Genomic DNA, 13432 nt, shown 5'->3' with positions numbered 1-13432 from the left:
GGGTGGAGAGAGTGGCTGACTGTGGCCCGGGCTGTGTTGTGTCATTGCAGACGTGAAGACAACCGTGGTTTACCCCGCCACAGAGAAACACCTGCAGAAGTACCTGCACCGGGACCTCCGCCTGGTCCGGGAGACGGGCGATGACTACAGGAACGTCACCTTACCGCACCTGGAGTCCCAGAGCCTCAGCGTCCAGGTACGGCCGCCGCGGCCTGGGCCAGCCCCCCGGGTCAGACTCGGAGTGCTGTCCCCGCGGCCAGTGTATCTTCTCAAGCACCTGTCGAGGCGGTACCGGGGGCCAGCGCTCTCCCACAGCACAGGCCATGGGACACAGCAGGCAGAGAGTACAGCGGCGCCCCTGCCTTCATGGAGCTTACCTCCTTGTTCAGGCGTCAGACAGCGCGTGAATATATAAGTAACCACACAAAACGTGAGACTGTGAGTGCTGTGGAGAAGAATAAGCAGGATAGAGGGCACAGAACGTGCTGGGCCGAGGCAGTCGCGGTTTCATAGAGGATAGTCACCTTCGTTGATAAGGGAATTGACACCGGTCTTGGGCACGCCGCCGAGGCACTCTGGGATCTCAGAGCAGTCCAGTTCGTGGAAAGAAGTTCTAAGTTCTCTACAGGAGCCTTGATACGGTCTCAGAACGGCTTGCCCTGGCCGGGGGTCTGTGAACGGTAAAGACGGGTGCTGGTTAGGCCTCCTCATCCAGACTCTTATCCCTGGTTTCACCCACAGCAAACCAGCCTCCAGGAGTTGAGTCACAGGGTAGAAACCCCCTTCCCTCGCTCCCCTGCATCCATTGCAGGGGGTAGGCTGGGGGGTCGGTGCGGGGCCTCTTCTCCCAGGGCGATGTCCGTGGGTTGGGGGCATCTTCGAAGTGTCTTCAGCAACTGGGCCAGATGCGAGGCCATTTCGCTAAGACATCCGACTTCTCCTTGGGTCTGTGCCCAGCGCCAGCCAGAGCCTCTGCCTGGAATTGGTCCCACGTGCATGCTCAGAGATAATGTGATAGATGAGGTGTTTTCCCGTTCTCTGTCTCTTTATTACTCACCCCTGTTCTCTCTGAGCATCTCTACGTACTCCACCCAAGATTCAGGCTACGGTGGTGTGGGACGTCCTAGTATGGGAAGCTCACAGCCATTTGTCCCGGAGGAGGGAGGGGGGTGGGGTCCCGGGAGGTGGATTGTGCCTGGGAGGAGGAAGGACAGGAGGTTGACAGGGCCTGCAGGGGGGTCCCCTGGGGAAGACCCGACCCGGCTGTTAGCCGTGGTCCCCTGCACAGTATTTGCACAAGGCTCCTCTAGCTCACAGTGCCTTGATTTTTTCCTTTTTTTAAAGAAGTCCCAGCACTTGCTCTGTCTTCTAAGTAGAAGGGAAATATGTCTCCATCTTCCTAGACAGTGTCTAAGATCGCGGGGGGATGTCCTGGAATGTGTGTTCTGCTGCACTGGTTGCACATGTATGGGATTCAAGAGAGGAAGCCCTTAATACAGCTGGTATGAGTCGTATACATACCTTCTTACAGACCGTTATGCAGATCCTCTTGGGAAATAATAACCCCTCTGCTCTACCAACTTCTGCTTGACATGAGCATTCACGTATTCTTTTTTTTTTTGGCCGCACCGCGTGGCTTGTGAGATCTTAGTACCCCAACCAGGGATCGAACCCAGGCACACAGCAGTGAAAGCGCCGAGTCCTAACCACTGGACTGCCAGGGAATTCCCCATGTATTCTTTCTCGGCTGTTTCTAGCAAGTTTACAAGCACTCAGCTTAATTGGCTATAGTCATTATATTTATTGAGCATCCCCTATGTACCAGGCCCTGTGCTAGGCTCTGGAGGGTCACCAAGATAAACACTGATAATGCCCCCACAGTCTTGTAAGGAAGATAGGCATGCAACCTGGTAACTGCAGTATAATGGGATGAGCACTTTGGTGCTCTATACACGAGGTGCAGTATCGACACAGAGGGGGAGTGATCAGCCCAGACAGTGGGGGGCTTCACAGGGGAGAGGATCCTCCAGTTGGGTCTTAAAGGACAAAGAGAAGTTTGCCAGCTGGAAGAGGCAGACAGGGCACTCCAGGCAGAGGGCAGAGCAAGTATAGGGGCACAGAGGGCTGGACCCATTTGTTGCATTTCGGGAACGGGCAGGAGAAGGCAGGTGGGGGCCAGAAAGAGGCTTGTGCACTTTGTCCAGGAGACCAGGAGTTCCCACACCTTGCTGATTGTCAGGATGGCCTGGTTAGATTTTTTAAAATACAGAGCACAGGGCCCTCCTCCATATCTACTGAGTCAGAATGGAGCTGGGAGTAGAGCTGGGAAATCTGCATTTTAAAAAATCTTTTTGTTCTAATGATCGTCAGATTTGTGGACGATTGCCATAGCGATGAGCGTCCTGTTAAAGGTTTTGAGCATGTGGGTAACGTGATCAGATTTAAAGAATCATTTGGAAGTGGTGAGAGTAGAAGAAGGAGAGGACTGAACCGGGGCAGAGGCAGCGGGGAGCTTCCCACGCGATGAAGAGATAAGGCCTAGACGTGGGGGATTTGGAGCAGTGAGGGAAGGGCCTGGGGTGGGTCCAGGGGTAGCTTGGGCGATGAATGGTACAGAGTCGGATCGTTAGCCAGCACGGGGGCGTGGGCAGCGGAGTGGTTTACGTGGAGGACGGTGAGTTAGTTTGGCACTTCTTGGAACTCACGGGGTGACTTAGAACAGCGACTGTCCTAAGCCTTTTACAGGCATCGTATCTTCACAACAGGCCTTTGGAGACGGGCTTCAAAGCCAGGCAGTCTGGCCCCAGCGTCTGTGCTCTAAGCCATCTACCCTATTCGGCTGCTCAAATTTGAGGTGCTTGTAATTTCCCAGTAAAAAAAAAATGCGGTGGGGTGTCTGGATCTGGAGCCTTAGAGACCGATTTGTGAGCCATCCGATAAGGGCTTCTGCGTCAGCCCAGGGTTTGGACTCTAGTCCTGCCACCCCAGAGCCTCGCGACCTCACCCTTCATTTCTGAGTCCCGGTTTCCTTGTCTGGAAAATGTGACCGACGGCACCTCCCTCCTGGGGTCCCAGTGGAAGTTGAGAGCCGTGCCACATATCATGTGCCTGCTGCCATTTCCAGCACAGAAAAGGCGCCAGAGTGGTGGCCGCCATTGCCCACACAGGTAGCCGTTCCAGGGAGGACGGGAGAGTGTGGGGCTGAGACACAGGCAGGGGAGGGGCGGCTGGAGGAGAGGGGCCTGCAGAAAAGAGCAGGAGGATAGTGAAGAGGGGGCTCGGGGAGAGGGGCTCCTGGGTCAGTTGCCAGTGTCACCTGCAGGGAAGAAGTCGTGCCAGGTGCGTCCGGAAGCCGCCAGCACCCCCATATCGTCTGCGGGGCCGAGGTTGCCGGGCTTGCTCTCCCAGCGTGTCACTCTCCGTTACGTCACCCCTATGATTCATGTGGACTTTGTTCCCTGGCTCTCCTCCCTCTCTCCTCTGGGCTGAGACATCCTGTGGATTCAGGCCCCTCCCGGCTCTCCCAGAGGCCTTACCCACGTGGCCTGGAGCGTGGGCTCTGGGTCGGAATGTGTGAACTCGGGTGAACTTCCTTGCACCTGCCTCATCCTCCCCTGCAATATGGGGACCCCGACAGCGCCCACCTCACGGGCTTGCCACACAGCGTGGTCCCGTGAGATGCCCTCATCACAGCATACCTTCCCAGCCCTCACGCGCCTTTCCAGCCCCATACGCGGTCCCCTCAGCGCACCTCCTTTGCTCTCATCTGCTTTCTTTTTTGCCTTTCCACAGTCGGTCGTGTAGCCTCGGGCAAGCCCAGCCTGACCTGCCCTTGGAGCCTTCCCAGCACCTTCCCTGCTCTCAGTTGCCTCCCTGGGCAGGGCTCTGTGCTCGGTGCTTTCACACGCATTTTCTCACCTACAGTCCGCACCACAACCCTCACTTGGGGGTGTTATTAGCTCCTCTTGACGAAGGAGGAAACCAAGGCTTAGAGAGATGAAATCACTTTTTTTTTTTAAAAGATGCTAGTTCTTTATGTATTTATTTATTTTTGGCTGCGTTGGGTCTTCATTGCCGCATGCGGGCTTTTCTCTAGCTGCAGGGAGTGGGGGCCTTCATTGCGGTGCGTGGGCTTCTTACTGCGGTGGCTTCTCTTGTTGTGGAGCACGAGCTCTAGGCGCGTGGGCTCAGTAGTTGTGGCGCACGGACTTAAGTAGTTGTGGCGCACGGGCTTCAGTAGTTGTGGCTCACAGGCTCTAGAGCGCAGGCTCAGTAGTTGTGGCGCACGGACTTCAGTAGTTGTGGCGCACAGGCTTCAGTAGTTGTGGCGCACGGGCTTAGATGCTCCGAGGCATGTGGGATCTTCCCGGACCAGGGCTTGAATCTGTGTCCCCTGCATTGGCAGGCGGATTCTTAACCACTGTGCCACCAGGGAAGTCCCAGATGAAATCACTTTGCCAGCGTACAGCTAGTTAGTGGTGGAAGTGAGAGATGAACCCGGTCTTGTTGGGCTCCAGAGCCCGTTCATTCTCTCCCAGACGACATGTTGCTTTCCAGGCGGAGGAAGAGCTGCTTATCTGTGGGCAAAAGCTACAGGCCCCAGGGAGGCTGGGCCACACCAGGGCCCTCCACGCAGGGCCACCATCCCCTCCCTCCCATTTATTTTTGGGAGGCTTCAGGTCAGGATCCGGCTGGCTTTTCTTCTCCAGTAGCACATTCTTAGAGAGAGTTCCGGTCAGAGAGGACATTCTGACTGGAATGTCCCTCCCTGGGACGTTCTCCACCTGCTGGGCTGTGCATCGCTCTGGCCCCAGTGCTGCACGAGGAAGCCACTGCTGGGCGGCCTCCAGACTCCACCCAGGAAGTGAAGCTGGCAGGCGCTTCTCGACTGTGTTGTGACCGGGCTGTGGGTCTTACCAGGGGGTCTGGGAGGCCCAGATGGTCCCAGGCAGGTGTTCTCTGCCTCCTCCCTCTCCATCTCAGACAGTGGCACTTGGCCTTGGCCCTGCTGGCCGGCAGCAGAGGATGTGGACCCGGCGGGGCATGGGGGAGGATGTGTGTGGCCCTGGCCCTCGCTGACACTGCTGCGCCAGCGTTCCTGGTGGTGGGCAGAGGAGCCCTCCGCTGGCCTGGCCGTGTCAGCGCCCTGGCCTCCCATCCACCCCTCGGGCAGCTTGAGGCCCTGCGTGACTGCGGGGCGGAAGGGGCAGCCGTGAGCCCAGCTCCTGCCCTCTCTGTGGCTCTCCAGCAGGGTTCGCTCTCCGATTTCAGGCACAGAGTTCACTGGCCTGGAAGGAAGTCGTGTTGGCAAAGGGCTCTCAGACCTCTGGGGAAGTGGAGAAGAGCCGGGGCTGGGGGGTTGGATCCCCGTGAGAACAGGGGCCTTCTTGTCTTAACCTCCCTGCAGGCTGGCTTCTTCAGAGAGGCCCCCAGGACCTTAATGGTAAAGTGATGCCCTTGGGATCCACACAGCGCCCAAGGAAGGGTCCTCTGAAGACTGTTGACAGCAGCTAATCAAAGGGCGTGAGAGAGCTGACAGCCTGGGGTTAACAGGAAAGGTCTGTGTAATCGCCTCTCCACGTGGCGTTTGTTCTGCTTTGTCATGAAGGGTCCATGTCAGCTGGGTCCCCAGGTGGGGCAGAGGTGCTAACCTCAGCCCTCACAAGAATCCCAGCAGGCTGAGAAACCCAGCACACTAACTTCTAGAACCTGAGCCTTTCCCCACCCTGGTGTGTAGCGGACTTCCTCTGCAGAGGGAACTCCCAGCCTGACTCTCTGCCGGTGGTCCTGAATAAAGTGGGACAGGGCCCGCCCGTGGGACGCTTTTCCCGAGTCCTGTGGGCAGTGGAAGGGGCGGCTGCAGACCAGGCCTGTGAGGCCGGAGCACAGCACGTGCACAGTGCCGGCCAGGAAGCGCCTGAAGAGCTGGCCCTGTCTGAGTTGTCGGGACTCCTGTGGGGGTGGCTGTGGTGGGAGAGGGGAAGCCCCTTCCGGACCCCCAAGTGTAGCTCCCCGGAACAGGACAGCCTGAGTGTCGGTCCCCTGAGCTTAGTGGCCCTTTCGGACTTGGCTGTCCTTCCTGGGGAGGCCTGAGAGCCTACCTGGCCTGCTGTGGGGTGTCTCCCGGGGAAAGTGATTGGTCTGTGAACCCCCTCTCTCCCCTTCCTTCCAGTGGGTGTACAATATTCTCGACAGGAAGGCTGAAGCTGAGCGGATTGTTTTTGAGAATCCAGATCCCTCTGACGGCTTTGTCCTCATCCCCGACCTCAAGTGGAACCAACAGCAGGTAAAGGATTTAGTGCTGGGCCTCTCTGGTCCCTGAGGGCCCTGCTCCAGGCTGCTGGGCCTCCTTAATCCTGCCCTCCCTCCTCACGTTGCTCGCTCTCTCTAAGCAGATTATAATTAACCAACAGGGGAGGCCTGAGGTCTCTGCAGTGGGAGCGCCTAAAACAAATGTTTACACTTTAATGGGCCAGTTAAAGCCCCTCTCTGGCTCACCTCCCACCCTGGGGGTGAGGATGGGACAGTGTTTGCGTTCATGACCTCGAGGGCTGTTCCTTTACCAGCCAAGCTGGGGAGCTGCACCCTCACTTCCAGGAGCACGTGGGGCCCTGAGGTGGACTGTTCGCCCTCCCCCCGCGCCCTGGATACCGGCAGATCCAGGCAGGCCCACGGTCTGCGACGCTGGCCGGCAGAAAGTAGGGTGACCGACCCGAGGAGTCCCCTGCACTACCCGAGCCACAGAGGAGGCCTCCGGTGGCCCAGGGCCACCCCCCTCCTCCAAGCCTCTCAGCTCTGCTGCCTGGCCCCCGAGCGGCCCCCCGCCCTGACCTTCTTGGGAGCAGCTTTCCCGGGAGCCGCCTTCACTCACACCGCCCCTCCTGTCCTCTGCAGCCTCTGTCCCCCTTCTCTCCTCCTTCCTCACCTCACACTGTGCGGCCCGTCACCAGTCTCCCTTACTGTCGCCTCTCTGGGTGGACTTTCATATCCTGATAGTAACACAAAGCAGCAGAGCGCCGGGTGCAGGAAGCGCTCTTCCTGCACAGACTGGAGTTGGGCCGGGAAAAGGCCTAGGAAGCCAGACCCGGGCTCTCGGGGTGGGCAGTAGGGATAGATGAGCGCCCCCTCCCCCAGCTGAAATCTGCGAGCGACCCAAGCTCAGATTTGCCGTTCTGCTCTCGGGCGGGCCTTCCTGGTTTCTGTGTTCCTCGCACCGTCGCGAGATCACCCGGGCACCGTCGCGAGATCACCCGGGCACCGTCGCGAGATCACCCGGGCACCGTCGCGACATCACCCGGGCACCGTCGCGACATCACCCAGGGACGTTGTTCTGGAGGCGCCCGCCCGGCACGGACGCCTCCCGTCTCGCTCTCCCGGCTGCCGCCCGCCCTCCTGGCCTCTGCGTCCTCACCTGGGCTCCCCTGCAGTTGGCTTGGTTCACTTCGGTGGTTTCCCGACTGGCCACACCACTCCAGTTGCCAGAAGAGGGGGGCCGAGAGCCAGTGGTCGTGGCGAGGGGACAGGATTTGGATGGCGAGGCGCACAGGCCGGCGAGCGCCAGCTGCCTCCTGGGGAGGCGCGCGGGAGTTCCTGACCGTGGCTCGCGGGGGGTGGGGGGGCCCTGAAGGGAGCTTCCAGAGGTCTCAGCGATGGTCTGCTAGAGGCAGGGCAGGTCCCGGGCGCGCCCCTCCCCTCCGGGTGCCGGAGTGCAGCTGCTTCCCTTCCCCCACCCCCAACAGCTCACCCCACTCGGGCCGGGCGGGAGGCGGCCGTCGGGGCTCGGGGCGCCGGTGGGGCTCTGGGCCGTGCCTCCGTGCGGCTCTGCAAATCTGCCTGTCCCTTGGGCAGCCCCGCACCGGCAGGTTGTGGATCGCAGACTGGGTGGCGGCAGGTGGGTGTGTGGTGGGAGGGACTTGTGGCTCACGGCATCCCTGCAGACGTTGAAGACCTTGTGGTCTGCGGGGGGCGGGGAGGGGGTCTGAGGGCCATGCGGGGACCGCCGAAGCATCTCCATCCAAGAAGCCCTAACACACCGGCGCCCACGGCGCCGAGAACGGAAATTCATCGTCCTCCTGACCTGGTGCTGGCAGGCATCCCGCCGGGCCTGCCGGTGGAACTGCCCTCTCTCTGTCCCCGTTAAGAGAGAAGAGGCTTCAGGAGCTGCACTGGGCTCCCAGCCACCTGGCTGGGGCGACTCGCCCTTGGGCTGTGAAGGGGCCAGCTTACATATCAGACTTTCCTTGATGGTGGGACACGTGCGATTGTCCCTAACCTTTGCTTAGCTTTTAGCACTTGTCTCTTTGGGGTGCCACGTCAGTGTCTCAGATCCTCGACTTGTGACAGAGCACTGAGGTCTGCCGCTCCCTAGAGTTAGGCAGTGTGTCCATCAGGGAGACAGGCCAGGCCTGGACCTCTGTCCTTCGTCCTCACCCACCAGGGGAGGACTGAGGAGAGGGCTGTCTGGCATGTGCTTTGAGGGGACTTCTAGCCACCCTGGAGTCTCCTGCTGCCACTTCTCCCAGGAGTGTCTTTTTTCCCCCAGCTGATGGCCTAGGGTTAAAGATGTCCATCCATCCATTCATCCGTCCATCCACCTCACAAGTATTTATCAAGTGCCTAATGTCTGCTACAGATTCTGGCTCCCTGGAGGTTATAGAATCCCTCCCTCAGTTCTCTTAAGAGAGACCCTGTATATTCCTTTTTATTTCCTTATTTGGGGTTGCCGGGGGGGGGGGAATCGGTCTAGTTAATACACGTACGTGGTAACAATGCAAATAGTACAGAGATGGGCAGTGAAAGTCAGTTCCCTCACCTCACATTCCTCCATTTCCCTTCCCAGAAGAGACTGTGTTTGTCTCTCCTTCCAGAGTTAGTCTTCACATATTGTGCACGTCAGCATATATGTATGTGTTTATAGAGACACACTTTCAGTTCACGGAATTTAGATCCTTGGGTCTAAAGCCCTCAGACAGGGGGATCCTCCTTTGCGTCTCCCCTGAGGTGGGGAGACGGCTCTCCGAAGCTCCAGCCGCTCTCCGTCTTGCCCCTTGCGAGAAGGCCGTTACTTTGAGTTTGCTGTCCTGCCTTACGAAAAAGATTGATGGCGTCTGTCTCCCCAGAGTGACTGATGGGCCACCTTCTTGGGTGCCAGTCTGAGACCCTTGCCATCCCCCCGTCTAGCTTTTTTCAGATCATTTCTCTGGGCCGGGGCCCTTTGGCTGCCTGCAGGAAATCCGGGGTCACGTCTGATCCCCAAGAATGGGTTTGTTTTCCTTCCCTCGCCCATCCCGTGAGCTGATACCCAGCACAGGCTTCATGCTTCATTCCATGCCAGTGGAGCACAGAGGTGTGATTTAATGTCATGTTTGGGATTCATCAGCAGATACCATCTAAAATAAACGCTACTATTATTTGGAAGTCCTGTGACAGTGACACATGGAACAGCTGAAGACACCCACAGACATGCACACACACTCCGAGTTCAAGCAGTTTTATTTCCTACTTCTCCTTGGGCCCCTAGCTACTGCGAGAGTCCTGGGCACAGGCCATGAGAAGGAAGAGTCCAGAAGGGACTTGTAGGCAAAACTGAGGTCTGGGTGGGCACAGCTTAGCCATCTGTTGGGAGGTCCCCACTGGGCTCATCTGTAGCAGGTCTGGGGCAGAAAGCCTGGATTCTTAGGGCCCTGGAGGAGAAGAATGTGTATGGCATGGAGAGACTGTTGGCATGCAGAGGCACGGTTGGACGTCCGGCACCATATGGAAAATCGCATTCTAAGTTTTTAAGTTGGGGCCCTTGGGGATTTGGTTGGGTGACTCATGGTCCCCAAATTATCTCATTGAGGAATCTAGCAGCTCAGACTGCAGGGCTGAGGGCTGCTGGATTCTCTCCACGCCTTGGCCCTTGGAGCCCTGGTGTCTGGGGCTTGCCTCGCACGAGGATGTGAAACTGGCCAAGGCCAGGGTTTGGGTAAGCAGAGACGGGTGGGAGGGTTTTGTGGGCAAGAGGAAGAGTCCGTTTGCTCCTTGGCTCAAGACCTTGTTGGCCTTGGGTCTCAGTACTGTTGTGAACTCCAGGTCTTCAGCCAGGCAGTGTTCAGGATGGACGGCAGGAAGGGCCGTCTATGAGCCCTGGGAGATAGGGGAAGGGAGAAGAGCGTGAAGCAGTGGTGGCGCTCACTGCCCCGCTGGCCTGAGGCTCCCTTCCCCGCCCCCCGTCACATGCCTCTTCACTCCCTCACCTGCCTCTGATTCCAGGCACATGGAGTTGTTTACTCTCCCGCTTAGATGCCCTAGACTTTCTTGCCTCTGAGCCTTTGCTTTCCTCTACCTCAATGCCCTTTCTCCAAACCCTACCTCTTCTTCAAGACCTGGGTGCCCTGCCTTCTCTTCTAGGAAGCCTCTCTGGATCACCCTAGCTAGTCTTTCCTTCTTCCTCCTGCACTCTTACCACCTTATGTCTTACAGCAGTTACTTCTGTACATGCGATTAGACCATAAGAGTTGTTCTTGGCATTTTCTTGAACCTCCTTCCCGCCCCTCATTCCCCATCAGCTGTGAGTATGTAAATGCTCTCATATGGTATTTTTTAGCAGGAAGAATAAACAGAAGCTCTGTCCCTTAGACCGTCCCAGTCACCCTGGCCACGAGGACGCCCACGTTGCCTGGGGATTGGTCCTGCCACGGGGTCCCTGGGATTGGCTATGGCTGACACTGCAGGCCTTGGGGTGTGGATGCTTCCTGGTTTCTGAGCGGAATTCTGGGATTGGCAGCCTCCCCGGCCCTGTCCCCTGCTGAGCCCGGTTTACCCCTGCCTGTCTCTGCACAGCTCGATGACCTGTACCTGATTGCCATCTGCCATCGCCGGGACATCAAGTCGCTTCGGGACCTCACCCCAGAGCACCTGCCACTGCTCAGGAACATCCTCCAGGAGGGGCAGGTGAGCTGCCGGGGCCGAATCCGTGCCGGAGCCCAGGGGAGTTACACTGCAGTTCCATTGCGTTCCTGGACCCCTCTCCTCACCCCTCCCAGAAGTCTGTCTCGCGAAAAGGGCTCCTCTCTGAATGCCCGTGCAGGGGCCCATGAAGGCTCTTAGGGGGCCTCACGAGGCCCCCGTTCCTGGTCCTGCCCTGCCCTCGAGCTCTACTCTTAGCCCCCTTGCCTCGCCCCACACGGGCTTCCTCAGCTTGGGGTCCCGCTTTTGCTCCCTGCCTTTGTCCTGCAGGCCACGTCTGGGATGCCCTCCCATCCCAGGGTCACCCGCCCCGCTCACGACAGCCACATCATGCCAGACGTGTTTCTCGGGTAGATGGTGCACGACCTGACGTGTGTCTGTGCCCCCTCATCTACCCTGAGGGAAGAGACTGAATCCTCTAGCACCTGGCATTCTCCCAGATTCTTTCTCTCTGGGAGATTTGCTGAATCGAATGAAATTACAGGGTTGCTAAAAGGAGCCCTGGGGGCGAGGGGAGATGGGGGTCAAGAGAGTCTCAAGTCTTGGGTCCTGGTCCTGGTTCTGACACTTTGACCTTAGCCCACTGGATGACCTCAGGCAGGTCACTTCACCTCTCTGGGCCTCGGTGTCTGGAGGGGGTCCTTCTTCCTTCTGATTCCATTATTCTGCGGGCTTGGTCTCAGCCTGAGACATTAGAAGATGTGGCCTCCATGCCAGGCCTGCTGTCACCAGGGTGCCCAGCGGGGGAGAGGCTCCCCCCCAGGTCAGGTTCAACAAGAGCTGCTCTGAGGCTCTGCCGCAGACCTGAAGGAGGCGCTGTGCTTGGGGCCGCTCTCCCTTCACCTGCGGCCCCTCCCTGTCCTGTGCCCACTGCCTTCTGCCCCGCCTGCCTACGTCACCATCCCCCTGGCTGCCTTTCTCTTTTCCCAGTAACTCGTTTCTCTGCTGAAACAGCCTCTGGATGCAGAGCCCCTGGGAGTTTCTGGGCCAGCACTTGCGCCTGCCCTGGCAGTTCCGGCAGCACCTCCCAGGCAGGCCAGCCCTCCAGGAAGCCCTTTGGGTGCCCTGGTCCTGGTGTCACCCTGCTGCCGAGATCCCTGGGGGAGCGCCAAATGCAGAATAGAATACAATTCCAGGGTGTATTCTGAGCACACTGAGGCCCTGTCTTTTTCTCTTCACCCCTGCTGCCTCAGGGATTTGCCTACAGTGGAAATTAAGTCTCCTCTTAATTCCGAGCCTTGGAGGCTCCTGAAGGGGGTGTGGTAGAAAAAGCCCTACCCCTGAGCAAGGTTGGGGCAGGCAAAGGGAGCCAGGGCCGAAGGTGATGCTTTCCTCTTCCACCAGGAGTCCTGCAAGAATTTGATGGTCCTATTATGACTCCCTGGTCTGTCCAGGGCAGCCCTGCTCGCGTCCCCTCCCCTATCCTTTCTCTGCCACCAAGCCCTTAGCTCTGCCGCTGCCCCGCTCCACTCTGTTCCATGCTGAAAGGGAGAACAAGGCCTCTTCCCACCTACTTGATGATATGAGTCTGGTAAATCATCCAGGGCAGGATGGTCCCCACAGTCTTGGAAACCTGGGCCTGTCCTTAGCACCGAGACTTCCTAGAGGCCCAGTGGCAACTGTGAGGAAGCAGGTGTTTTACCAGGTTGGAGCAGGGAAGCCTGATTGAGGCCACCGTCCCCATCCTTGGGAGAAAGAGCCTCCGCTTTGCTGCTGTCACCTGCACTTGCTGACTCCCAAGAATGGAAGACAGGGATCCGAAGCCAACAGCGGGCGGAGAGGCTGGTCGGGGCCGTGGGCAGGAGGGGGTTCTGGCGCCGGTGTGTGGGTAGCACGGTGACCCTCCCCGCCCCTCCCCTTTCTTGCCAGGAAGCCATCCTGCAGCGCTACCAGGTGGCGGGAGACCGCCTTCGCGTGTACCTGCACTACCTGCCCTCCTACTACCACCTGCACGTGCACTTCACCGCCCTGGGCTTCGAGGCCCCTGGTGCAGGCGTGGAGCGGGCCCACCTGCTGGCGGAGGTGATCGAGAACCTGGAGCAGGACCCTGAGCACTACGGCCGCCGCACCCTCACCTTTGCCCTCAGAGCTGATGACCCCCTCCTCGCGCTCTTGCAGGAGGCCCAGAGAAGCTGAGTTGGAGAAGAGCACTGATGTGTATGGGGGGGGTGGGCAGCCAGAGTTTTAGCACCAAGTGAATTTTTTTTTTTTTTTAATATATTTTGTACTGGCTTCTTCCCAGCATGAGAATAAACTATCGGTCTCATTCGGTGTGGACACACGGTGTGGCCTGCTGGGGAAGCAGAGTGGGCAGAACCTAGGGGGAAGGTCTTAAGAAGGGGGTGAGGGTCTGGGGGGCAGCCCCAGCTGGCCCGGAGGGCTTGGGGCTTTCTCTAGGCCCCCGTGCACCCGTCCTGGCTGACTTCACATCCGGAATCCAACTGAGCCTCCCTGCTTTCACTCCTTCCTGTTCTGCCACCAC

At 58.5% G+C, this 13432-nt stretch overlaps 1 protein-coding gene across 2 annotated transcripts in view; it reads left to right on the top strand.

Moving 5' to 3' along the window:
• Positions 1-13221, top strand: part of DCPS (decapping enzyme, scavenger) — a 36811-nt gene extending 23590 nt beyond the window's left edge. Inside the window, exons 3-6 of one of the 2 annotated variants that reach the window (XM_036862122.1) lie at positions 51-196; positions 6173-6286; positions 10825-10935; positions 12820-13221. In XM_036862122.1, the coding sequence (XP_036718017.1) occupies positions 51-196; positions 6173-6286; positions 10825-10935; positions 12820-13086 (638 nt within the window). In that variant the 3' untranslated portion in view covers positions 13087-13221. The remainder of the gene's footprint in view (positions 1-50; positions 197-6172; positions 6287-10824; positions 10936-12819) is intronic. The other variant, XM_036862123.1, reaches the window with a different exon arrangement.
• Positions 13222-13432: the final 211 nt, after the last annotated feature.

This window comes from Balaenoptera musculus, chromosome 8, assembly GCF_009873245.2.
Source record: "Balaenoptera musculus isolate JJ_BM4_2016_0621 chromosome 8, mBalMus1.pri.v3, whole genome shotgun sequence".
NCBI classification, from domain to species: domain Eukaryota; kingdom Metazoa; phylum Chordata; class Mammalia; order Artiodactyla; family Balaenopteridae; genus Balaenoptera; species Balaenoptera musculus.
Note: the sequence above shows the minus strand (reverse complement) of the source record. Positions and strands in the feature narration are given on the sequence as shown.